At 39.5% G+C, this 27,333-nt stretch overlaps 1 protein-coding gene and 2 pseudogenes across 5 annotated transcripts in view; all 3 read right to left on the reverse strand.

Annotated features, from left to right (window-relative positions):
• LOC115253877 (uncharacterized) lies at positions 1–8,378 on the reverse strand (annotated as a pseudogene).
• On the reverse strand, positions 382–9,791 carry LOC115253711 (uncharacterized; annotated as a pseudogene).
• The window catches only part of LOC109418354 (uncharacterized), a 23,926-nt gene continuing 6,371 nt past the window's right edge, over positions 9,779–27,333 (reverse strand). For 2 of the 5 annotated variants that reach the window (XM_062855928.1, XM_062855926.1), the window contains exons 3-11: positions 17,282–17,621; positions 14,486–14,689; positions 12,451–12,784; positions 11,757–11,990; positions 11,387–11,652; positions 10,738–11,312; positions 10,278–10,678; positions 10,111–10,219; positions 9,779–10,051 (exon numbers count right to left, since the gene is read on the reverse strand). In XM_062855928.1, the coding sequence (XP_062711912.1) occupies positions 11,498–11,652; positions 11,757–11,990; positions 12,451–12,784; positions 14,486–14,689; positions 17,282–17,575 (1,221 nt within the window). In that variant the 5' untranslated portion in view covers positions 17,576–17,621 and the 3' untranslated portion in view covers positions 9,779–10,051; positions 10,111–10,219; positions 10,278–10,678; positions 10,738–11,312; positions 11,387–11,497. Of the gene's footprint in view, positions 10,052–10,110; positions 10,220–10,277; positions 10,679–10,737; positions 11,313–11,386; positions 11,653–11,756; positions 11,991–12,450; positions 12,785–14,485; positions 14,690–17,281; positions 17,622–17,692; positions 17,937–18,171; positions 18,443–27,333 lie in introns of those variants that run through there. The other 3 variants (XM_062855929.1, XM_062855930.1, XM_062855927.1) reach the window with 3 other exon arrangements.

The raw sequence follows: 27,333 nt of genomic DNA on the forward strand, positions 1-27,333 counted from the left end.
TCAGAGCGCAATGCCATCCCTGGAGGTTGGAATGGCGCGGTTGCTGGCAGTCGGAGCAGTTGTGATGTTACTGTTTGGCGGCGGGAGGTAAACATCTCCGGAGTAGTGTGGCTTGGATACGAATTTATTTAGTTTTTCGACGGTGTGTCCAATGGATTCATAATGAATTGTACGGGTGGGCGGTAGGCAATTGGCTGGTATGATGGTACAATTGGTTCGAACTATGGTTTCATGTTACCACTGATAGAGTCGTGGGAGATGGCGAGACCGTGTTGGGAGAGGACTGGCTGGTGAGGAACTCCGTAAATTGGCGATGGTGAGAACTGACGTTTTGGTGGATATAGTGGTGGAGGTAGAGGCAGTGTCTTCCCAAACGATGGCTTGTAGGTACCTGGGCATACGAATCGAGCGGTGGTCCTCCATAAGAGTCAGAGATGATTCGATATAAAGTTTGAATGAAATTGGTTGAAAATCCACTTGACCCTAGAATGTCCAACACCTACTTCAGCTGTTTCCTTTTTCCGGTCTAGGTTGAGGTCGAACCAGAGCCTTCAAGGAAATCACCGCTGGGAGGAGGTCCATACGAGGATCCGGAGCGTCGATTTCTACCTGGCTGGGTGGATCCTGGCAATCGGTTTCCATCCATCGCACTTGATCTCTGGTTTGGTTGGGTGGGAGAACGTGAGCAAAGGAGTGATGTCCGAAGGTCTGCTGAGCGGTAAAGATCGGTGATTCGGTGGGTCGTAGATGAGCTTAAGCCTTAAGCTTCGGGGTCCATATACTGGTTTCGGAGGGACAGGTTGGATGAATGACGTACGTAGGTTTCTGTGAATTGGTGGGTAGTTTAAATTTTGTGAAACAAGCTATGATAAAGCACAGAGAACAGACATCCAGGCTATAACAAATTTCATTCGGAAAGTTGTGTAAGGATTTGAATCTTTACTTGAGTAAGGTTGCAAACCAATACACGATGACAACACTAACGCCACCAAACACCATATTGCCACAGTCAGTGGTGAATTGAAACATTTCAAGTGGTGAATTAAATTAGTATGGGAACTTAACCGATTGCAGCGCCACGCTATTGCCACTTGTGTTGCCGATTTCAAATGGCCGTTAAATTCCTTACACAGTTTCGGAACTGGACTTGGATGTCTGTTCTCTGTGGATAAAGTGACATACCGGTGGTCCGTAGATTGGCTTCGGAGGAGGTTCATATTGTGGTTGAGGTAGTTGGTGGTGATGGTACTAGCTGGTGGCGCTCCTCTTAGCCTGCGAATCCAAACGTCGAGAAAAAAAAAACCAAGGAAGGAAGACTGCTTCTTCGGTGGATGATGTGATTAAGGTTGGGGTGGAGATTGGGTTTCGGTGGATAAGAGATGAGTTTTGGGGCTGGAGCTGATTGTCCGTACTCGATGTTGATATTGGGCGGTCCAAAGTTTTGTACCGGTACGCCGTACTCCTTGTTCGGCTCGATCGAGGGTTTGGTAGAGTTGCTGGATACTATGCTACTGTAGGTGCTCCATATACTGAAGCCGGTACTTCCAATGAATAAGCACGAGGGTGGCAGTCTTTAGGTATCGGCGATGGGTACCTCACGATGTTGGGCATCGATATTGATCGTGAGCACCAGTGCATAAATTAATAATGCTGACGGTCGCAGCTGATCCGATGAAACGAAAAGCAAAAGAACATAGAAATTGAACGATTAATCTTGGGTCTAATTGGGGGCATGCGCCCGATGTGTGGTGTAGGTCGATAAACCAGAGTGACCAGCGAACCGGGAAAAAGCCGAGAATTCATAATTACCGGAAAAAAACTAGAAATATGGCAGCATCCATTTATTACGTAACGCTATAATCTACAATTTTTGAACCCCCCCCCCCACCCCCCCCCCCCCCCCCCGCTAAGGCGTTGTCCACAAATTACATAACGCTCTAGGGGGAGGGGGAGAATATTGCCGAGCGTTACGGTTTATACAAAACAAAAATAGGATTTTCATACAAAAAAGCGTTACGGAGGGGGGTTCAAAAATAGTCGATTACGTAATAAATGACTGTTTGACAGATTCGCGCCGTACAAACTGCGACGAGGGGTGATATGAAAAATCACTTCCAGACAAACATCAAATTGATTTTTTAATAGGTTCACGGGCACCAAAATACATGAAAATTAGAATTTTGGTTCTGTTTGACGTGCAGATTCAGAATATCAAATTATCACAACATCGTTAAATGTTTAGCATTTTCTTATAATCAGAATAAAATATGATTTTTATGTTAGAATCAAATTTTTACCATAATTCTGGAGCAACATTTGAAAAGGGCATACAAGCATTGGTAAACAATGACTTCACACGTCGCTCCTGAGCCCCCCTCAGCTTATTTACAAAAACTAAGACCGTTATCAGATAGAGCAAACTTCGATCTTTCGGATAACGGTGTTCATTTGCGTGGGCGGGCTGCTGTTATGCCCTACGGAGCGTTTTCGAAAAAAGACACAAGACCTCTTGGGCCCTTTTCAAATGTTGCTCCAGAATTTTGATTATCAGCGACCATTACTAGCTTACTGTAAAGCATTTTAACTTGCATTAGGAAATATTTTCTTAAAACAAACGTTAAAATTTATTCAATCTTAGTTATTTTCCTACTGTGGGGCAAGATGAGCACCCCTGATGGGAGTATAGAAAAAAAAAATTATTGATTGTAATCCACTCAATAGTGCCGAACATAGGTTTCCGTATTCTCTGCAACTATTTGGTTGCGTTAATTTCTAAAAATAAGTCACTTAATAATCGTTCATTGCTTTTCGGGTCATTTTGTATAAAGTTAAACTCGTCATTTTTTTAATAATCGAAAAAAAAACTGATCATTTTAGAACGTGATACCATAGCAATAAAGAAGATTTACCATTTCAACCACTGTATATTTTGATTTTAATGAAGTGCTCTTCTTGCCCCGCAGCATGTTTGAACTGACCATAAAACATATTTTTGTTTAGTCAAATAAATCATCCTTATTGTGAATTTTGAACCCTGCCATGTTTATGGGTGATAGAAAACATGTTATCGAAAAGAACTACTGAAAGGTACTTTGAAAAATTGTGATAACTTTCAATAAACCAAAGAATAAAAATAGAAAGAATGCCCTCTCTTGTCTTTTTCTATGAAAACGTCAAGCGACAAAACAAGTGGTGCTCTCTAAGCGTTTCAATGTGGAAGCTCTATGCAAGGTTGCGACCATTCATTTGCAAAGATTTACGTTCATTTGCTATTATCTCAGTTTAGAAGCATGCTATCGAAAATCAATGTATGGATGAATTTAACCTTGTAGTTTTATCTGTAGTACGTTTGCGACCCCAATGTTATTCGGCAAATTTTCAAAAAAAAACTACAAGGTTAAATTCATCCATACATTGTTTTTCGATAGCATGCTTCTGAACTGAGATAATAACAAATGAATGTAGGGTGCCTGTACCAGTTATCGCACCACCTAAGAAAAACTATTTCTACAAAAATAAGAAGAAGACCGACGAATGTAAACAATAAGTCAAATGATTGATTTGTTTTAATACTTTACAGGAAAAATGTAGAAACGGAGCCAAAACTACTTTTAGTATTTATTACGGCGTGTGCCAATGATAGGAACCCTGTACCAGTTATGGACACATTTGTTAATTTAGGTTTCACTTCGCACTATTTACATGCATCCCTTATGGGAGTTGCCATAACTGGTACACTATGGCGAAATAGGGTGCAAGGAGGCCGAAAAGTTAAGGAAAATGATTTATTTCTACCATAATTTGAGCAAATTGTGAAGTTTGAATGATTGCAATCATCTTTTGTGTTCGTGATCTGTTGTTCACGATTTTTTTCTTGTTGATTTGTATCTTTAAAGGTTGAAAATCAACTATGGCGAATTTGAAGTATATAGCCATAACTAGTACACTGAGCCTAAATCTTTGCAAATGAATGGTCGCAGCCTTGGCTCTATGTAACAGTGTTCGTGATTTGTCATAAGGGAAGATGGTGTGCGTATGTTTTGGTATCTGCATACAATCAGTAACGCGCACTATCGCATGAAGGTTGAGCTTTCATCCGCAGATAGCGCTGCGGTAGGGGTAGGCGGGGCAATATGGACACCCTAAGGTTTTTGCCAACTTTACCTGGCAAGATGTCAAAAAAGTTTAGTTTTTTGATACCTACATGTATGTTAGAACTAAAATGATCATCCCTAGTATGGCAACTGCAAGTCAACGATAAATAGCTCTGAAATGTATTGTGTGAATTCGGTTTAGTTTTGATCGAGGTACCAGGCTGATAACAGACGGTGAAATAAAGAGTTGAATTCGTTTCGATCGCGTAGTCTGTAATTGATGAGGCTTACTTGGTTAAAATTGCCGAAACCTTACAAATTGGGGGCTCGTCCGGGAACCAATAGCTTCAGGATACGTGGCCGAATACGTGAAAACAGTTAGAAGGTTGGTGAAATGGATGCGGTTACACGGGGTCAAACGGACCCAAGCTTCCAATGGGAAGTGTGTGCTCCATATGAACAAACCAACATTTACGAGTATTTGGAAGTGCAGTTAATACGTTTGAATCAAAATATCGCAGAATTAGTATCACAAGCTAGTAGTGAAGGACGAATTTCGTGAGGCTGTGCGCGAGATTCACGATTTGCATGTTAAAGTTGCTAATATGCAAAATAAGAACGATCATGTTCAGAACAATACCATCCAACAAGCGAGTTATTTGAACAATACACAAAGCAGTGAAAAAGTGAATGGAGATTGTGTGTTTCAACCCAGCAAAGAAGACACGCATAAGCAGCAATGTGTGTCGGTTCCAGCCAACAGACAAAATGAATTAAAGCTAGGGTTGCAACAAAATTCATCATGTCCAGGCTGCTTCCAACAAATAATGTGCTCGGTTGGCCCACATCGACGACAGCATCATTCTAAGGGTAAACGTGACCAGAAAAATCAACAGCAATGATGTTCAACGTTTCTTCATAATTTCTATTACGGGCCAACTCAATGCGATGTCATGCGAAAGTTTCCCAGGATGATGAAGAAATGCGATTGGCGAACCGTAAACCATAGCCGTGAAAGTTATGGAAGCGACATGGACGATATCTCCAACCAGAGAAAATAGGTAGAGAAGCGAAGAGTGAACAGCCGCCTGAACGGCAACACTTTTTCTGTTTTGATTTCATCACTCGGATGCTGGCAACTGCAGTAAAGCTGATTAATCCACCCATCGAAGGTAGTGCCTATCTTGCATACCGCATTTGAAAACTATTTATACTGTTGTTTTATTAACTAGATATTGTCAAACTGATGTTCCAAAATGGAACAATTTTCATTAATTCAAGGAATCAATGTTGTTTGCACTGTCATCCATGATATTTGGAAACTTTGGTGAAAATATGTTTGAAACGAATGCAATACTTATCTTTACTTATGCGGCAATCGTCAAGGTTTGTTGATTTTGTTCATTAGGATACCAGTTTGACGGTTCGATAAGGTATTTTTGGTTTCACACTATTCGCTTCTCTACCTATTTTCTCTGTCTCCAACGACAATTCACCATCGGAGTCCGATGGTGGTCAGGGTTGCCGAATGTTAGGACTAAAATGATCATCCCTAGTATGACAACTGCAAGTCAACGATAAATAGCTCTGAAATGTATTGTGTGAATTCGGTTTAGTTTTGATCGAGATACCAGGCTGATAACAGATGGTGAAATAAAGAGTTGAATTCGTTTCGATCGCGTAGTCCGTAATTGATAAGGTTAAAATTCCCGAAACCTTACATGTATCCTTTTAAAGTCTATTTAGCATCTATTGCATAAGAATGCTCACGAAGAAAAATTATTTATCCACTTCAAATACTGTTTTGAAAAATGTTAGTTTTTCATGACCGTCTTCAAGCATACGGGGCAATATGGACACCATGGGACTTTTACAAATTTCGTACATTATTTACACCTATAAAGTCATTTCATTACAAAACAACTATTATGGATGAATAATACGCCGAAGTAGTTCAGTTTTGTTCAGTCAATTTAAATTCAGGCTGTTTTGGATAAAGCTTCGTTTTTGTCGGCATGTACAGCTGTGCCTAGAACAACTATTTTCCACTGCTGTCGTTTTTTGACCAATTTGTTTCACCCTATGTCTACTATAGTGAACATCCAACCGAAAATATACTGAAATCGAAGAATTTGGTTGGTTTGTGATTTAGGTTATATTTTTCCCTTGCCGCTTCTTTCAAAAAGGTGAGTGTTCATTTTGCCCCGGCAGCAGAAGATATTTCCAAACTTGATTAAGCATGTAGATACCGCAAAACTACTTGCATGTGTTCTAGAAATATCAGCTTTTAATCGACTTGCAATAAATTAATCACTAAATCTTCTTTTAGATGGTGTGAAAATTATAATTTCCATGCACAAAAAACGGAGAACGCAACTTTTTCGTGTAAAATCAAGTATAATTTTAATTTCGAATGTTTCTTTCCTGAAACTACGTTTTAGACAAATGGACTATATTCTCTATTCATTAAAAGTTCAAAAAAGTTCGCATATTTCAAAATATTCAGGGTGTCCAAGTCCATTCTGCCCAGGGTGTCCATATTGCCCCGCCTACCCCTAGTGTCCCCGAGCATCAGCGGAGTGGGCGTTCTTGATATCCTTATTCTTTGAATAAACTCTACGTTATCCTTAGGGTGCTCATCTTGCCCCGCCCTACCCTACAGCCCTATTCATTACATTTTTTTCTCGTTCATCAAAACTGACAAAAATCAACATAAACCACACCCCTTCACCATCCCACTTTAACTATATTGTTTCCGTTGATAGAATCAGAACCTTTTTATGGAGTTCAAAATGCACAAAAAAAAATAAGCCGATTTTGTCAGCCTAAAATACAATCAAGGCCCCACTGTAAAGGAACGCCTATAACTTACGTCACGCTTTACGAGGAGAGGGGGAATTCAACATAGTGTGAAAACCAATACAAAAACTTCAGGGGTCTCATTAAAGCGGTATGCCTAGGAGGAAAGAAAAAAAATGTGTCACGTAATTTATGGAGGCCCCTAATTCAAATTTCTTACTACGTCACTGCTTCATGCACATAACTCGACAAAAACATATACTTTTCCATGCGTTTTAAAATTAAAATTAAATTAGTTATTTATGTAACGAGTTGCAAAAAGTTGATTTTTTCAGCACGAGCCGTACATTTATCCAACGAGGCTTGTCGAGTTGGATAAATACGAAGAGTGCTAAAAAATCGAGTTTTGCAACGAGTTCCATACACAATTATATGCAATGATTTTTTTCATAATGCAACCCATTTGAGTTGCATAATGTTCATAATGCAATTCAAATAAGTTGCATTATGAACAATATACAACTATTTTTCATTATGCAACTCATTTCAGTTGCATAATGAACCAGTTCGGAAAAAATGGCCATTATGATACCAAAATGAGTTATATAAAATATAAATTATGATACTGAATTGCATAAATATTTTTTCGTGATTCGATTGTCCGGAGAATTCGATTATCCGGAGCGAAATAAAAATCAATACTCCGGATAATCGAGCCCGACCTGTATTTGAAAATTTGCTTAAGAAGCAAATTGTTGCATAATGAAATGAGGAAAAGTAGGCCTTAATGACACACTAGCACGCAAGGATGTTTTTGATCATCTGGCAATCATTTGACTCATTTGTCTATAACTCAGTTCAGAAGCCTTATATTAAAATGTGATGTTCGACAAACTTGTAGATTATTGTTTTTCCTACAATTATCACCAAGGACGCCAAATTCTAACTCTTATATTTACGGCGTGAAAGTGTTAGTACCACCTACTCATACTAAACGATCGGATATTTCGATCGTTTAGTATGAGTAGGTGGTACTAGCGCACTCACGCCGCATATATGAGATTTAGGATATAGCGTCCTTGGTGATAATTGTAGGAAAAACACTTATCTACAACAATATACTTTACAGTTGCACTAACGAACTACACGACACACACAATACGCAACGCGACACAAGACAACGATTGTAAGAACGATAAGTGTTGTCTTGTGTCGCGTCGCGTATTGTGTGTGACTTATCTACAAGTTTGCCGAACATCTCATTTCAGTATTATGCTTCTGAACTGATTATGGATAAATGAGTCAAAATGATTGCCAGGTGATCGAAAACATCCATGCTAGCACGTGGAGTAAACTAGCTTATTATTATTAAGTAATGCAAAACAGAAATTATGCTATGATTTTTTCATTATACAAATCATCTGAGTTGCATAATGTTTATAATGCAATTCAAATGAGTTGCATAGTGAACATTACGCAACTCATTTGAGTGCGGAACCAGTGCGGAAAACTAGGCCATTATGAAACTGAAATGAGTATTATAAAATAGAAATTATAATACTGAATTGCGTAAAACAACTAACGTATCCCCGAGGATCTCTCAACTCGCTCTCTTGACACTCACTCGAAATGGTTGACTATTGCCCTTCGGATATGGCCGCTTATCGCTTGTGAATGGATCCGGAGGGTGCCCTTGGTTGATCGGTTATGGTTTTTTGGCCTTCGGGACTTTTTAAGAACACGGACACCTCGCTGTGGTCGATGTTCGGATCGTACAAGGATGACTGTTGGAAGTTCGACTGCGGTTGTTCGATGACGGACAAGAGTGGTTGGTGCAGCTCCACTTGATCCACCATGACCGACACGATCGTCAGCCAGAAACCTGGCCTTACACCGGGATGGTCAGGCCAGGCAGCGCGATTTCTGGGAGGAAACAAGTTCGAGATCACCGAGTCCGCACTAAGACTAGACAGGCTCGATGCAGAAACGGATTCACTTCCGGACAATTGAAGAGCGGTGCGGAAATCATCAATGACGACTCCCAAAGGTGGTGATCCATAGCTGGAGTCGATGCTGTTGGATTCTTCGCAGATGTAGGCCTGGGCGCCCAATGCTCCAAAGTACTACTGGTCATTACCGTGTCCCGAGAACTCCGGGCAGCGTCCCCAACAGCTCCGGATGGTGACCGCAGCCGGTGGAAAAGGTCGGAAGGACGTTGAGGCCAGAATGGCACGGAATGGTGAGAGCTTCCGTGTACTGATGCGGTGTCAGGAACGGCTTGGGCGGTTCGGATGGGAGTGTGCTGGCGACCGGAGCAGTTGCGATGTCACTGGCTGGCGGCGGGAGTAGTGTGGCTTGGATGCGAATCCAGCTGTTCGACGGTGTGTCCATTGGATTTAATGAGGCAGGATGGTATGGGTGGGTGATCGGCAATTAGCTGGAATGGCCTATAACACGTTTCAGTCATTGGCAATTGGTCCGGACCATCATTTCAAGTTACCGCTGATAGATCCGTTGGAAATGGCGAAACCGTGTTGGTAGAGGGCTGGCCGGTGAGAAATTCCGTAGATTGGCGATGGTGGGAACTAAGGTTTTGATGGAGGAGGAGGTAGTGGCTTCACGAACGATGGCTTGTAGCTACCTGGGGCGTACAAATCGAGCGGTGGTGCTCCATAAGAGTCAGAGATGAAGCTCGAATAACTCTGAAAACGAACGAAAATGGTTGAAAATCCACTTGACCCTAGAGTACCCAACACCTACTTCAGCTGTTTCCCTTTCGCTGTTCTAGTCCGCCGTACAGGTTGAGGTCGCTGTTGAACGACGGTCCCGGATTCAAACGAGGCAGTTGAAGACCAATGCCACCAGAGATTTGTTGATGACCGTCACCAAGGAAGTCATCGCTGGGAGGAGGTCCATACGAGAATTCCGGAGCGTGGATTTCTACCTGGTTGGGTGGATCCTGGTAAACTGGGCCGGCAATCGAATTCCATCCGTCGCATTCGATCTCTGCTGGGGTTGGGGAACGTGAGCAGAGGAGTGATGTCCGAAGGTCTGCTGAGCGGTGAAGATCGGTTTCGGTGGTCCGTAGACGGGCTTCGAAGATCCATTGACTGGTTTCGGAGGGAAGGCTATGTTGGTTGAATGACGTAGGTAGGTTTCTGTGAATTGGTAGATTAGTTTATAATTTTATAAAATAAGCTATGATAAAGTAACATACCGGTGGTCCGTAGAGGTAGTGGCTTCACGAACGATGGCTTGTAGCTACCTGGGGCGTACAAATCGAGCGGTGGTGCTCCATAAGAGTCAGAGATGAAGCTCGAATAACTCTGAAAACGAACGAAAATGGTTGAAAATCCACTTGACCCTAGAGTACCCAACACCTACTTCAGCTGTTTCCCTTTCGCTGTTCTAGTCCGCCGTACAGGTTGAGGTCGCTGTTGAACGACGGTCCCGGATTCAAACGAGGCAGTTGAAGACCAATGTCGCCACCAGAGATTTGTTGATGACCGTCACCAAGGAAGTCATCGCTGGGAGGAGGTCCATACGAGAATTCCGGAGCGTGGATTTCTACCTGGTTGGGTGGATCCTGGTCAACTGGGCCGGCAATCGAATTCCATCCGTCGCATTCGATCTCTGCTGGGGTTGGGGAACGTGAGCAGAGGAGTGATGTCCGAAGGTCTGCTGAGCGGTGAAGATCGGTTTCGGTGGTCCGTAGACGGGCTTCGAAGATCCATTGACTGGTTTCGGAGGGAAGGCTATGTTGGTTGAATGACGTAGGTAGGTTTCTGTGAATTGGTAGATTAGTTTATAATTTTATAAAATAAGCTATGATAAAGTAACATACCGGTGGTCCGTAGACTGGCTTCGGAGGAGACCAGTGTGGCTGAGGTTCTTCTTCAGTCCTTCGAACTTGATCTTCAGCATCGGAACTTTCAGTTTCTTCTTCGCGCTGCAAGAACTCTATCTGCTCTAATTCGTACTATCATCGTCATTGTTGTTCATTGTTTTCATTGTTGTTCATGTCATTGTCTCGCTTTTGAGTCTTTATCCGTGAGCGACTCGGCTTGTATTTTGGAGATGGTGGAGGTTCCTTCTCTTCCCGTTCTTCTGTCTCAAGATTGAGATTATCTTCAGTAAACACTCACCATTTGAACGGCACCATCATCATAAACATCGAAACTTTGGCGTCCTCCTTCTGCAGGATAGCCCAGACGCGCTGATTCTTGTTAGTGACCAAGTTCTCGTAGTCTTCTATCGTACTTCAAACTTCCTCGATCGACGGCATGTTCTACGTTTCGGTCTTTCGAAGTTGACCATGTTTGGATGGTCATCGTCGTCGTCCTGAGTTGGACTATTTTAGTGATTTTAGTCTATTGTCTTCGGAGTTATCAACCGTCTCATCCAATCCATCTTCCTCCGCTGTGGATTATGGAAAAAAATAAATTAGATTTGATTAATACCATTAAGGTTATGAGTAAGGTGACATGGGTTACCGTGTTATTTTTTGTTAATAATCTGCTGTTATTAGGTATGTATTAAAAAAATCTGTAGCAATTGATGTACTAAGAACGCTGACATAAAGATGATGGGAACAGAGGGCAATGCTATTCGGTGTCTTTCAGGATACCGGACCATGGCGCCGAACAAAGAGGACATAGCTTGTTAGATGCAAGGGCCGGCCAGACGCAGGTTCCACAATAAGGTTTGTGCATGCAAGGTTGTAAGGTTATCGCTGCATACTTCGTGCATGATACGCATACTATAAGGGCGAGAAGAAAAGAGGGCAGGTAGTTGGTTAGTAGGGAAACATGTTAGAGAAATGTAAAAGCATCCGCAACGCAACCATTGCGTTCCAGGCTTTACCATCTAAAGCAATGATGAGATCATTGTCTGCCATCTGCATGCTGCAACATTCGATATTTTTCTTGCTATCATTTAAAGATAGCAAAAATTTTTGCACATCACCGTCCTCATCGAATGCCGCCGTACACAGTTGGACCACTTTTTGCCGTTCACTCTGCTGCCGTCTGTACATTAGCGCCTGATCTCCTCTGCTAATCTCTAGTGCCACTGTTTTAGATAATCCAATTATTTTTTCTGTAAAACAAAATTATTTATCACTGAAGTGATTTCTGTTTTCACTGGCTTTGTTCTACACCACATTCCTTTTAGAAAACGTAGTTTGAATATAGGCTTATACCACAGACAAACAGACGTGGCACTCTAATTACATACATCGTACACTCATTTAGCGGGCGATTCCTATAGTTTATAGAGGCTTACATAACCTCGCAAATTCTCATACAAAAAGTAAACATTGCCCTCAAAATTTCGACGTCGTAGTAGAGAAAAAGAAGGAGATAAAAAGTGACGTCACTGTGCAAGCTCCCATAGTTGGAAAACAAATCACCAGTGGCGTTTTACAGCCATCTAGTTCACGGTTGGCGAAACACTAATGTTTACATAAATTTGCGCTAGTTTTCCAGTGACTATGTTTAGAATTTATAAATGTTCAAGTGTTACGTCTGTTTGTAGGTACATTGTGTATTATACAAACCTACAAACACCCACGGAGACGGCGACACTCCCACTTCGCGCAACAGCAAGGAGTGGTAACTCTCGGCTACGTTGTTGGTTGTTATATCGGAACGATAGGTAGAGTAGATTAATGGGCTGATGTTCCGTAGCCACTGCAGCCGCAGATATCGGCCAAAATCTTCGGCCTTCTCGACATCCTCGGTATGTTTCTTTATATATTCAGTTACAACTTTCACACCCTCCATCATTTTATTTGCCGGTAGGTGTGGGAGTTGTAAAGCCATCCGATAAACGTTATAATCTTTTGATGTTGGGTGTACGCCGACCTTAACCACAATGTATCGTTTCACGGCCTGTAATTAAATTCATATTAGAATCCTTTCCACCTTAGATATTTTGGATGTACGTAGAAATCGATACACCGAGGAAATTTTCTACTCAGTGACTGAGTTGGTCTTACTCAGAAATCGAAAAATCATTTCTCGCGTTTAGTATCATACAGGCGCATCTACAATGATCGATTTCTCTTCATCGACTTTCTCTTCGGATTATTCCGGGAAATACTACCAATATTTGGATTATCTCTCGGTGTATTTCGGTATATGGCGACTGGATCTAGTTACTAAAACAACAAAAACATCCGAAAATGATTTGCCGGCCAAGTTATTAACCAAAGAGAAAGTCGATGAAGAGAAATTGATCATTGTAGTTACGCCCGTATGATACTAAGCGCGAGATTTGTATTCTTACTCAGTTTCCGTTAAAAGTGGGACAACCCATTGGCAATGGGTTGTCCCACTTTTAGCTGATTCTGAGTAAGAATACAAAGGATTTTTCGATTTCTGAGTAAGACCAACTCAGTTACTGAGTAGAAAACTTTCTTGGTGTACATTATACAATTCTAGATTGAGTTTAAATAAGGGCGAAAGTAACATGAGAGAGTTCTCTTCATCGACTCTCTCTTCCTCAAATTAAAGTGACAAGATGCAAGTTTGATTGCACTTTATGGTCATAAATCGCTAGGTTGCGATGCAATCTTGCGTCTAAGTGTAAAAAGTTCGATTGAATTTGCATCTTGTCACTTTAATTTGCAGAAGAGAGAGTCGATGAAGAGAACTCTCTCATGTTACTTTCGCCCTTATTTAAACTCAATCTAGAATTAGCACAGACAAACAGACGTCTTTCTACTATCTTCACATCGTTCCTCTTTATATTGATTAGTTCAAATACTCTGTAACATTGGACGATTAGGTTTTCGTGACGATGATTTTAATCACATTTTTTTTCCATGTGATACGTCTGTTAGTCTGTGCAGAAAAAATGTACCTATTATCTACCTGGGTTTAGGTACGAATTTCTGATCCTTGTTAAAAAGTAATAGCACCCTTTCTTAATAAATTTCTAAACTTTCGCTACATCAAGCTCATCGCTTTCCAAGATGAAGATACTATTTAATGTTATCCTTTATCAACAAGTATTCATAAAGAAACAGACGTAACACCTAGAGCAATCTATATAAAAATCATCGTCACGAAATCGTAATCGCCCAATGCGAATCATGCCGTGTCTGGACAAGCCGTCACAAGATGGCGGTAGTGAGCAAACGTCAAACAGGAGCAGAAACGATGATGTATTCATTACAATAAAGCTAAGCTAGGAAGAACACGCCGCGATATAGGCATACCGCTATGAACGGAGTGCGAATTCCGAAAAAGCTACCGATCGATAGAACTTGTGATGAAAACAGAACAATACAGGCAGTCGGGTGTCTGAAACTTTTGCCAGTCTTGGTATTGGTGGTATGAACTACCAACCAAGCCGATCTGTTTAAAAGTACTGGTCGTACGGCAGAAGTTTCACGCATTCGATGAATTCGTTCAATACATGACCTACTTGCCTAATTTCACTTTCTATAAATTTTCACACATGTTCGCAACCTAGCGAATACTATCATACCTATCATTTCATTATCCACTTCGAACTCTACTCCCTTATACTGAGTAGAAAAAGACCGATATAGCCATAAAATGATTAATGTTTAATTATATAATTACCTGCTTAAAGTGAAATAAACATCCCTGGTGAGTTGCCTGCGAAAACACTTCCCGACAAGCGTTTATGAGGGGCTTCTCGAAATCGCTCACCGTAACTGTAACTTTCACCGTACCAAGCTCGGCCTTAACCCTCTGTAATATGTTCTTATATTGTTCGGTTGTCGGGTGTTCATTCTCTGCAGGCATGAACGCTAGAGGATGGATCTGTAAAATTAAAAGTATAGCTTTATTTTGTGAAAGATACAGTATTGTTCGCGCCAACGCGAAGTGGCAACCCGCGAATATTTTGCCCCTATTTTTTCTACCACACTCCACGCCGTTCTACTGCCCATTCAACAACAACGTGGACGAGCATGCACGAAAGGATCAACAGACAAACCGCCCATCCACAGCGTGATCGTACACGCAAAAACGGCTACGCTCAAAAATGTGTTCGGCCTGCACATTTTTAGTAAACATCCATGCCGCACATGACTGTGTTCGAAACACACATTTTTTTTAAATTGCTCGTACGCTCATATGAGCATGCCCAAGTAACCACGGTGCTGAAGCCTTATTGCATGCAGATATACGGTGTACTTAGAGCAATCATTACTTTACATGCAAACTTAAAGTTGATTTAAAGTGGAAATGGGCAATTATGCGACTGCTTCAAGATTATACCAGTATAATCCTAATTTGATTCTATAATTGCCCACTTCCACTTTAAATCAACCTTAAGTTTGCATGTAAAGTAATGATTGCACTAAATACACCGTATATCTGCATGCAATAAAGCTTCAGCACTGTGGTTACTTGGGTGTATTTTGCACAGTCCCTGTGCGGCATGGGCGCTACTCAAAAATGAGAGCTTTTATTTTAGAGAGTATCTGCCATCAGCCGACGATAATCGAACCACCACATCCTATGTGCATGGAAGTTTCGTCCATCACCCAGACCGTCTCCGTCATGCATCCTTTTCCTCCCATCTCATCTCCATCGCTCGACACCGCCGCCGCACAACAGTCCACTTTCAACCTCCGACCGAATGGTTCGACGAGGAGTGCAGAACGGTTTTGGAGAAGAACGCAGCGCGGGCGGTAATGCTGCAGCACGGGACCCGACAGAACGTGGAACGTTACAAGCAGAAGCAGAAACAGCTGACTCGCATCTTTCGGGATAAAAAGCGCCGCCTGGAAGAAGTGGAGTGCGAAGAAATGTAACTGCTGTGCCGTTCCCAAAAATACGGAAGTTCTATCAGAAGCTCAACGCATCCCGCAACGGCTTCGTGCAGGGATTAAGACGGAGGCCTCTTGACGAACGACGCGAGGTGATCGAAAGGTGGAAGCAGCACTTCGATCAGCACCTGATTGCGTGGAGAACGTAGGCACGGGAGACCACGGCAACGGAGAAAACGACGGCACCAGTGCAGCGGAGGACGGGAATGAACCAACTCCCACGCTGAGGAAAGTTAAGCCATTCACCAGCTCAAAACCACCAAAGCAGCTAGAAAGAATGGTATCGCAGCTGAACTCATCAAGATGGGCCTAGAAAAGTTGGCCACCTGTCTGCACCGGCTGATAGTCAGGATCTAGGAAACCGAACAGCTACCGGAGGAGTGGAATGAAGGGGAAATCTGCCCCATTCACAAGAAAGGCGACCATTTGCAATGTGAGAACTTCAGAGCGATCACTATTTTGAATGCTGCCTACAAAATGCTATCCCAGATCATCTTCCGTCGTCTGTCACATAAAACGAATGAGTTCGTGGGAAGTTATCAAGCTGATTTCATCGACGGCCGGTCGACAACGGACCAGATCTTCACTGTACGGCAAATCCTCCAGAAATGCCATGAATACCAGGTCCCAACGTATCACCTGTTCATCGACTTCAAAGCGGCATACGACAGTATCGACCGCACAGAGCTATGGAAAATCATGGACGAAAACGGCTTTCCTGGGAAGCTGACTAGATTGATTAAAGCAACGATGGACGGTGTGTAAAACTGCGTAAGCATTTCGGGTGAACTATCCAGTTCATTAGAATCTCGCCGGGAACTGCGACAAGGTGATGGACTCCCAGTAACCACAAGCATTATATCATTGCACGAATTAGACTAAATATCAACCTCGTCTACCTCGGATCCTTACTGATGGCTGACAACAACGTGAGTCGTGAAATTCGAAGGCGCATCATCAGCGGAAGTCGGGCTTACTACGGGCTCCAGAAGAAGCTGCGGTCTAAAACGAATCACCCACGCACCAAATGCACCATGTACAAAACCCCAATAAGACCAGTGGTCCTCTATGGACACGAGACATGGACCATCCTCGAGGAGGACCTGCAAGCACTCGGAGTTTTCGAGCGACGCGTGCTAAGAGCGATCTTCGGTGGTGTGCAGAAGAACGGTGTGTGGCGGAGTAGAATGAACCACGAGCTCGCTGCACTTTACAGCAAACCCAGCATCCAGAAGGTGGCCAAAGCCGGAAGGATACGATGGATAGGGCATGTTGCAAGAATGCCGGACAACAACCCTGCAAAGTTGGTGTTCGCGACAGATCCGATTGGCACAAGAAGGCGTGGAGCGCAGAGACCACAATGGGCGGATCAGGTGGAGCGTGACTTGGCGAGCATTGGGCGCGACCGAGGATGGAGAACGGCAGCCACGAACCGTGTATGGAGAAATATTGTTGATTCAGTTTTATATACTCAGTTTTAATACTAAATAAACGAAAATGAAATCACTTGATCCCTACCAAAAAACGAGCATATTTTGGCGGCTATTAGGGCTCGTAAAATGCTGGATAGCTAACATACCTTTTCGTTCACTTTGGCGTATGCCATAAACAGCTGCCCAAACATCGCAGGCTTTGTTTTAAAAGTTCCGTCGAAGGATAAAGTTGTCTCCGCTGCCACACGGAGGGCATTCTTTGTGGCTGGAACAATGAAGAACATCGTTTGATTCCCCGCTTCTCCTGTAGAACCGTAGTAAAACGGATCCCCGTCAATTGAACGGAACCCGGCGGCTTTGTCAGATGTCATAATCTCGCTGAATTCGCTCACTGTTGACGGAACTGGGGGGAAGCATGTACTTCTCGCCTTCCGCATCATATGTTGAACTTCTGAATACGAGAGTTTCGAAGCTGCATCACGATGTCTGTAAAAAACAAGAGTTTAACTCCAACTTAACAAACGAACAAATAGTGAACGAAACAATCGATGAAATACATTTGGTGGAGTACTATATTTGAGCTGAATTTCTGGCGACATGATAAATTCTTCGTTTCTGCAATGAAATGATTCCTTGTCGAATTTGATGATGTTTGAGCAAAACTTTGGTGTTCGGATCAAATCGGCGCAAGGGAGCATCGATTAAGTACGTCACGCTAAAATTGGGAAAATTTAACCCCCCTCCCCCCTTCGTACGTGTTTTTCCTATACATAATACATTGCTTGTCACACTTTCACAAACCCCCACCCTCCCCCCCCCAAGACCGGAACGTACTTAATGGATGGCCCCCAAACAATTTTTATGAATCGGCCTTTTATTGTGGCAAATCAAACTTTGTTTTGTGAAGAATTAGCTTAAGTTAAAATTCACAAATAAAAAGAAATAAAAAAAAATCAAACTGCAAATAATTAATTAACCGTATCGCCAATAATCATGCAATTTAGCATTTTCTTAATTCGAATGAGTATACACTTACAATTTTAGTTTGTTTTTCCTCCTCTAACGGCTTTCCTTCCACCTTTCTTTTCAGGCGACGCAATATTGAATCGTTATAAATATTTGTGTTTTAGGCCATATCAATAACAAATATAAGAAAACTAATTTACGAATTATGTCCTCTTTTTAAATTCAGTTTAGAACTACTGTGTAGACGGTCTCGTCCTCGTCGTGCGTGTCCGATTTTTGTTATCAATATTATGTTTACATCTACTTTATTTGATTTTTCAAATATTGCGCGCAAACCCTAAAATTTTATTCCCACCTTTGGGTTTCCGCGCCGAAGACCCAGCGCCAAATTCGGCGACAAAGAAAACTGACAGAAGTCGCCGGACAGTTGGCAATCCTGATATTTGACGGCGGCCGCCCGGTAGTCATGGGAGTGGATTGTTGTCACGCAAATAGATCTTTTCGCTGAAAATGCATGTGTATTGAGTTATTGTTGACAGATTTTCTGCAGTGTTGGTGTGAATTTCAGCGATTTTCTGTATCGCGTAAGCCTTCGCTGGAAGAAAACGTCATGCTGTTCATCTAAGCAAGGAAAATTTTCAGTGAAAAAAGCAATAATTTACCTAGTTTCAGAGTCTGCTGTCCAACCTGTCTTCTTCCGTCGGGGCTCAACTGTCCAACCAACATCCGCGGCTCGGAAAATATCACGGATTATTTCACTTCGTTACTTTCCACTCTAATAGCATATCAAATTTGCTATTTACAATCACGGAGAAAAATTATTAGTAAATACAATCAAATTTCAGTTTAATTTAACCGGCATTTCAGGTTGAAATCGGCACGAACGAAATTTCGGTTTGATTTGACTACCCCCGGTAGTTGTATTTAATTGACACCTTATGTCGAATTCGTTTTTGAACCTGGGTTGGAACTGGATTGGCGGAAAATGTGTAAACAAACAAACTCAAACAAACTTTAGTACAAGCGAAACCGAAGTCGGGTTGGGGTTGAAACTGTGATCTCATCCAGTTCCAACCCAGGTTGGAACTGAATCAAAAACGAAAACGACATTAGTTCATTTCAGCGTGGGTTGAAACAACAAATATCGGTTTGAATTTACTAATAAGCCGGTTGTTCGATTTTGACATTTGAGATAACAACCGTTTCCGTTAGTTGTTTCAACTAACGCTCGTAGATTGCTCCAATGAATTTGCCGTTTGAAACAAACCGTTTGGTTTGTAATAAATACTAACGATGCCGGTTAAAATAACCAGCATGTTTTATTTATCCCCAGCTGTTATTGGGCTAATATTATGAACAAAATCTGATAAATAACTGTTTGTTGGAGTATTCGTAGATTTTATTGAAATGTCTCTTATTTACATTCTTCATATCTGGATAATGAAATCATACATAAAACTTATGATAAAAGTAAACAATGTAGAAAAATGTCCAGACAAATGTATGGACTCCTCACGTATAGCGATGCGGCGATTGTTGTATTGAAGGGCACCTTTACGGCCGATTATTGTTCGGCATTGTGGTGAACTTTAAGGTTGAAATAAGTAGCTTCCACGATGACAACATAAATCACACTTTCGATGGATACGGTCTGGATTCCCATAGCAGCTGTCCATGTGGGTTCCGGGGGTAGTCGGCAGCCTTGTCCTTTTTGGAGCTTTCGTTGGCAGCCAAGCTTGCGGCCATGGCGGGCGGTGGCTGTGATGTTGTTACTGGAAACAATTCAGCTTCATCAGCCATTGTGATCTAAGTGGATTAGGATGTAATGCACTTTATTGCGTTTACTGCATGTGAGGACACTGAGAAATGAGATGAAAATGCATTTACCTACCTTAAGGACTTCAGAATAAATAATACTGCACTTTAATTTATCTTAAATGACTGCGTTTCAGCAATCACACAACGTGGGCTAAATTCGAGTGGATGCAATTCTGTTGGCGAACAAGCAAGGCAGTGGGAATGCTTTTCACTCGGGAATAACTAAACGCGGTTTTACTACAAACGAAAGGAAAAGGATACTTTATTATGCTACTCGATACACGGTTGAAACTGGAATGATTCACACTCTGCTGGCACCGTCGGTAGAGAGCCCGACTTGCATGTGTTGGTGTGTAGCGGCAAGCGAAGGGATGTTGCCAGATGATGTGGCGAGTTTCGCTCTCGCCCGCTGCTCAGGGTTGAACTCGGTGGGAGTCGGTGATTGCTATATCCCGACAAATTCATGTTTGCATCGAAGCATGCAATGACGATGAGGAAACATGAAACAAACTAAAAAGTTAGTTTGTTTCTCACAGGTTTCAAACCAAGATGTTAGTTATTACTTCTCCAACAAAAATTTTAGTTCGCTTCAACCGTTTCGGTAGTAAAATCAACCTCATAGTTTGATTTGTTATGCCGAAAGAGAACAACCCGTGTGTTAGTAAATATAAACTGTAGGTTTTGTAGAAACAACAAACTGATTGGTTTAAAACAACTAATTTTGTTGTTGTCTCATAGTAGGACGCCGTAGTTAAAACAACAAATTATCCAGTTTGTTTCAAACTGAAATGGTGAATTTAATGCAACAAAATTACAGTTTGGAACGACTATTTTTCCAGTTTGCAGTTCAACAAACATGTTTGTTGATTCAAACTACATTGATTTTTCTCCGTGATATTTATATGTGATCGTCCAACGAAACCTGATCCGTATTTCGGCAACTGATCACTCATGAAACTATTTCTATTGCAAATTCCTTTCTAATCACTAAATAAACTTCCGAGCTATTTTTCTCTTCTACTTCTATTTTTACCACCAACATCAGCAAATGTAAAATGGTATCTTCTAAACTCTAAAATAAAAACTCTCATTTTTAAGCCTGGTTCAGACAGTGCAAGTGACTTGATTCCAGTCAGTTGAAAATGTCCAATTGAATGCGAATTGAACGTGTAAACACCACCATTCATCTCACTAGAGCAACTGACTTGACTTGAATGAAAGTTCAACATGTTGAACTTTTTCATTCAAGTCAAACTAAATCATCTCAATTGCCCCGTCTAAACTCGCGATTCATTTGAGTTGAATACAAGGCATCTGCCAAGTGAGGTGAATTCAATTCAATTACATACACACAGTTACAGTTACGTACACTGAAATAAATTTTGTTGTGGAAACTACCGATTCCATAGTAAAATTACTAACCGTACCTATGATTCTCAATCGACAACAATTTCATGTTAATTCTACTAAAACACTGTCAACATAACTAGCAGTGCAGTTAACATTACTAAAAATAATCTGAATTTAACAACTGAGCATTGTATTTTTAACCACACTGAGTTTTGAAATGCGTGTCCAGGAAAGGAATCATAGGTACGGTTAGTAATTTTACTATGGAATCGGTAGTTTCCACAACAAAATTTATTTCAGTGTACGAACCGCACGAGTTGAACAATGTAAACACTTGCTTCAACTGAGATGCATTCAAGAGCATTCAAGTGCCCGTTCGAGTCGTTTGCTGAGTTCAAACACATCATTCAAATCCAATTCAAGTCACTTCAGGTGTCCCCAAGGCTCGCATTTAGGGCCTCTTCTTTTTATTTTGTATGTTAATGACATTTCTTTCATTCTGAAAAAAAAAATGAGAGTATTAATATATGCCGACGACATGAAACTCTTTCTGGAAATTAGAAATGATGAAGACTTCGATGTATTCCACAATGAAATTAATATATTCTATCTATGGTGTAAAAAAGCTTGTTAGAATTGAATGTGAAAAAATGCAACTTAATAACATTTAGCAGATCAAAAACTCGGTAAGTAGGCCTTGACCGGGTTACAGGTCTTTTTTTCTGCGCTGTCAAGTTTTTTCTGTTTTTCAGGCGAATTTCTACTTTGACGAGTTGGACCACTGTGGCGAGCTTTCGTATGCTGTATTGATTGAACAACGATTGGAGTGAACCAGAATAGTTTCATTTTTCAAGATTCAAGCTGTTTTCCGGATATTTGGTTTTGGACGCTGATCAAGTTTTGTTTTGCCCTGCTGTCGTTGTGTTGTTCATTCTGAACCCCCCTGAAGCTTTGCAGTCCATTCAAACGAGAAGATAAATTTGAGGAGGAGAGGAAGTTTGCTTTGGCCGTTTCCACAATTTGAAGTTCAAGTTTCATTGTTCGAGTTACTGAAGTTTATTCGTGTTTGTTAAGTATTACTTTTCTTTTTATTATTTAGTTTAGTAGTGTAGTGTACTTTGGTATTGATAATTTAAAGCAATCCCCGTCATTTTTCCGTCATGGAGACTGACGGGGAAGTAGCTCCTGTTGTTTCTGATGAAACTACTTCCAAAGTTAAACCCTTTCGTGTGAAAACATATCCGTCAACATATTTGGGACCTTTTGTAGTATTTTTCCGTAAAAAAGAAAAGCCTATAAATGTTCTTTTGATTGCTTCTGAAGTTTACAAAATATACAAATCGGTCAAGGAGATCAAAAAGATTTCACTTGACAAATTGAGGATTGTTTTTGGATCACGTGACGATGCCAATGCATTGCTAGAGTCCAAGTTGTTTTTCAATTCATATCGAGTTTATGCTCCGTGCGACTCGTGTGAAATTAACGGAATAATTTATGACGAATCTCTGGAATGCGATAAAATTTTAAATCGTGGTTCTGGAGTATTCAAAAATAAAGCCATTGCTCCAGTGAAAGTTTTAGATTGCGTTCGCTTATCTAAACTAATTTTCACTGATAAGGAATCCTCATATTCACATTCAAACTGTATCAAAATAACATTTGAAGGAACTGTGCTTCCTGATTATGTTGTTGTTGATAATGTTGAATTTGATGTTAGGCTTTTCTATCCAAAAATTATGCACTGCGATCGTTGTCTTCTTTTTGGACACACATCGCAATTTTGTTCCAATAAATCAAAATGTTCCAAATGTGGTGGAATGCACTCTTCATCAGAATGCAATAAACATTCTGATGTCTGTATTCATTGTGGTAAAAAACATAATCTTTTGAAAGAATGTTCAGTATACATTGATCATCAAAAACAATTCAATTTAAAAATAAAAAATAGAAATAAATTTTCATATTCTCAAATTGTTAAATCCACTGACAACATAACTTCTGATAACATTTTTGCACCATTATCTCATGATGTTGTTTCTCAGGATTCAAATGGGGATAATAACACTTTTGTTTATAAACCACCTATAAAAAGAAAAAGAAATAGTAAAAAATCTAACACTCATGACGGTAGTTCAAATCCTCAGCCATCAACATCATATGATGTAAATTTTCCTCCTATGAAAACCCCACCTCGAAACATTCCTGGTTTTCAGAGAGATAGTTTTACTTTTTCTGAAAACAAAAATAATCAAAACACTAATGACACATCTCAAAACAATGGTAATACTAATGATAGTAATTCCATTTTAAATATTTTGGAGGATTTAGTAGAATTTTTGGGATTAAATGATTTTTGGAAGAAATTAATCAAAAAATTGTTACCGTTTTTGGCTACTATTCTTGAAAAGTTAAACTCTTTTGGACCCCTCATTAGTTCTTTGTTTTGTTAAAAATGGCGGGATTCAAAAATAGAGATTTGAATATTCTTCAATGGAACTGTCGAAGTATTATTCCAAAAATCGACAGACTTAAAGCATTGATAACAAATTATGACATTGATATTTTCTGTTTAAATGAAACGTGGCTAGTGGATACTAAACATTTTCGAATTCCATCTTTCAATATAATTCGAAAGGATCGGAATGTTTCATTTGGAGGTGTAATGATCGGTATTCGTGAAAACATTGAATTTAAATATTTAGATTTTTCATTTGATTCTCAAATTGAATATATTATTATTTCTGTCAAACATAATGGTTTGGAATTTTCAATTGTTTGTATTTACATTCCGCCCCAAGCAAGGTTTACATTGCCAGAATTAAAAGCACTTTTGAATAACGTTCCTTCACCTTTTTATATTCTTGGTGATTTGAATGCTCATAATTTAGCTTGGGGTAGTGATTTTACTGATGGCAGAGGATCATTAATCTTGGATTTAATTGATGAATTAAATTTAAATGTTCTCAATGATGGGTCTTTCACTAGAGTTGCTGTTCCTCCTGCACGTCATTCGTGTATAGATTTATCCATTTGTTCAAATAATTTAGCCTTGAAATCGTTTTGGAAAATTACAAATGATCCAAATGGTAGTGATCATTTACCTATTATAATATCCATTGAGAATCATATTAGTGATAAATTTACTCAAGAACCTTTTGTTCCCGATTTAACAAAAAATGTTGACTGGGTTAAATTTTCTGATCTAATTTCTTTAGCTCTAATTGGTTCTGATGACTCGCTTTCCCCCATTCAAAATTATAATTACTTTTCAAAAATATTGATTCAATGTTTGTATAAATCTCAAACGAAAAAAATTACTTCTAATTTTTCCAAAAGAAAAAATCCTTCGTTTTGGTGGGATCATGACTGCTCCATTGCCTTAAAAAACAAATCAGATGCTTTCAAAAAATTTAGACATTCTGGATGTAGAGATCATTATGTTTTATATTGTAAAACTGAAGCTCAGTTTACTCGAGTTTGTAAATTCAAAAAACGAAATTATTGGAAAAATTTTGTTGAAAATCTTGATTCACAGACATCATTGTCTAAATTGTGGTCCGTTGCTCGAAATTTGAGAAATTATAGAAATCCGCCATCATCTGTATTGGGGTATTCAGAAGATTGGATTGAACAGTTTGGTTCTAAAATTTGTCCTGATTTTGTTCCTACCCCAATAACATTTAGAAAACATCAATGTTACAATTATTTCCCAGACCTTTGCAATGAGTTTTCCATTGAGGAAATGGATTTGGCCCTTTCTATTACCAAGAATACTGCTCCAGGTATTGACAACATAAAATTTATTGTATTGAAAAATTTACCACTTGAAGGAAAGATGTATTTACTTTCTTTGTATAATTCATTTCTATTTCAGAATACTTTGCCTTCTGAATGGCGTTCCATTAAAGTAATAAGTATTCTGAAACCTGATAAAAACCCTTCATCAGTTGACAGTAGAAGACCTATTAGTTTATTATCATGTCTGAGGAAACTAATGGAAAGAATGATTTTAAATCGCCTTGAACTATGGGCTGAAAAAAATAACATTTTTTCATCATCCCAATATGGTTTCAGAAAAGGTCGTGGTACTCGGGATTGTGTTGGCATTTTAACTTCACATATTGAGCTATCGCTCAATAAGAAACAAGATGTTGTTTCTACATTCCTTGATGTTTCTGGTGCATATGATTCTGTTTTGATAGATTTATTATTTGAAAAAATGAATGATTGTAAAATTCCTTATATTTTTTCAAATTTCCTGTGCAATTTGTTTTCTTTCAAAATTATGCACTTTTTCCATAATGGATCATCAAAAATGATTCGTTATAGTTATTTTGGACTTCCTCAGGGTTCCTGTTTGAGTCCCTTTTTGTATAATTTATTTACAAGGGACATGATTTCCATTATTCCAAATGGATGTTATTTGATTCAGTTTGCTGATGATAATGTTATATCTATTAGTGGCAAAAATAGAGAAATTATTCGTCATTTCATGCAGATTTCTTTAGATAATTTAAACTCATGGGCGAATAATAATGGTTTCACGTTTTCTGCATCGAAAACCAAATTTATAATATTTTCTCGTAAACATACTCCGGTAGCCATTGATTTATATTTGGGTAATAACCTAATTGAACAAGTTTTTGATTATAAATATCTTGGCATATGGTTTGATTCGAAATTGAAGTGGAATAAACATATTCAATATATTCAAAAAATTTGCACAAAAAGAATTAATTTTCTTCGAATAATTACTGGAACCTGGTGGGGAGCTCATCCCATTGATATGATAACACTTTATAAAACAACTATTCGTTCTGTTATGGAATATGGTTGTTTTGCTTTTGGAAGTGCTGTTCAAACACATTTTTCCAAACTTGAAAAAATTCAGTTTCGATGTTTGAGAATTTGTTTGAAATTAATGAATTCTACTCACACTAAATCTGTAGAAGTTTTAGCAGGTGTTGTTCCACTCAAAAATCGTTTTCATGAATTAAACTGCAAATTTTTGATACATTGTTTATCAATTAACCATCCACTAGTAGATATATTAAAATCACTCTTTGAAATCAATCCCTCTAGCAGAATTTTATGTTCTTATATTGACTGTTCCACAGAAAATATAATTAAAAATTCTTCACCCGGTTTTTATGAATATAGCATGTGTGTGCATTCATATCGACCTAATATTGACTTCTCATTACTTGCAGAGTTGAAATTTATTCCTCATCAGGCATATTCTCGTTTCGCCAATTTGTTATTTAAACAAAAAATAGTTGGGATTGAATATGATAATATTTTTTATACAGATGGTTCCGTGACTGATAATGTAGCAGGGTTTGGAGTATATAATAATAGTTTGGCCCATTATTATAAATTAGAAGCACCTTGTTCTATTTACACAGCTGAATTATTGGCCATATATTTTGCATGTAATTTGATAAAAAATTGTGCTCCTAACATATACTTGGTATGTTCTGATAGCTTAAGTTGTCTCCAGGCTTTGAATTCAATTACCTTTCATTCAAAAACAAATCATATTATTTTGACAATAAAAGGGCTATTACTTGAATTACATTCTCAAGGATATTTGATAAAATTAGTTTGGGTTCCAGCTCATTGTAATATTTTTGGCAATGAACAAGCTGATTATTTGGCGAAATTGGGTGTTTTTTGCGGAATAGTTTATAATCGTGATATTTTTTCCTATGAATATTTCTCCAAATTGAAGAAAAAATCATTGAGCAATTGGCAAATATCTTGGAATGAAAGTCAACAGGGACGATATTGTTATTCCATTTGTCCGAGAATTAAAGGTCATCCTTGGTTTAAAAACTTAGATGTTGGACGTTATTTCATTTGTACTATTTCAAGATTAATGTCAAATCATTATATTTGTAATGATTATTTGTATCGTATGAAAATGAATGATTCTAATCTCTGTGAATGTAATAAATCTTATGAAGATATAGATCATATTGTTTTTAAATGTCCTAATTATATCTTAGCGAGACAAAAATTCATGGATAGAATGACTTTCCTGAGTAACGAAATTCCAGTCTCT

The sequence above is a fragment of the Aedes albopictus genome, chromosome 3, assembly GCF_035046485.1.
Source record: "Aedes albopictus strain Foshan chromosome 3, AalbF5, whole genome shotgun sequence".
NCBI lineage: Eukaryota > Metazoa > Arthropoda > Insecta > Diptera > Culicidae > Aedes > Aedes albopictus.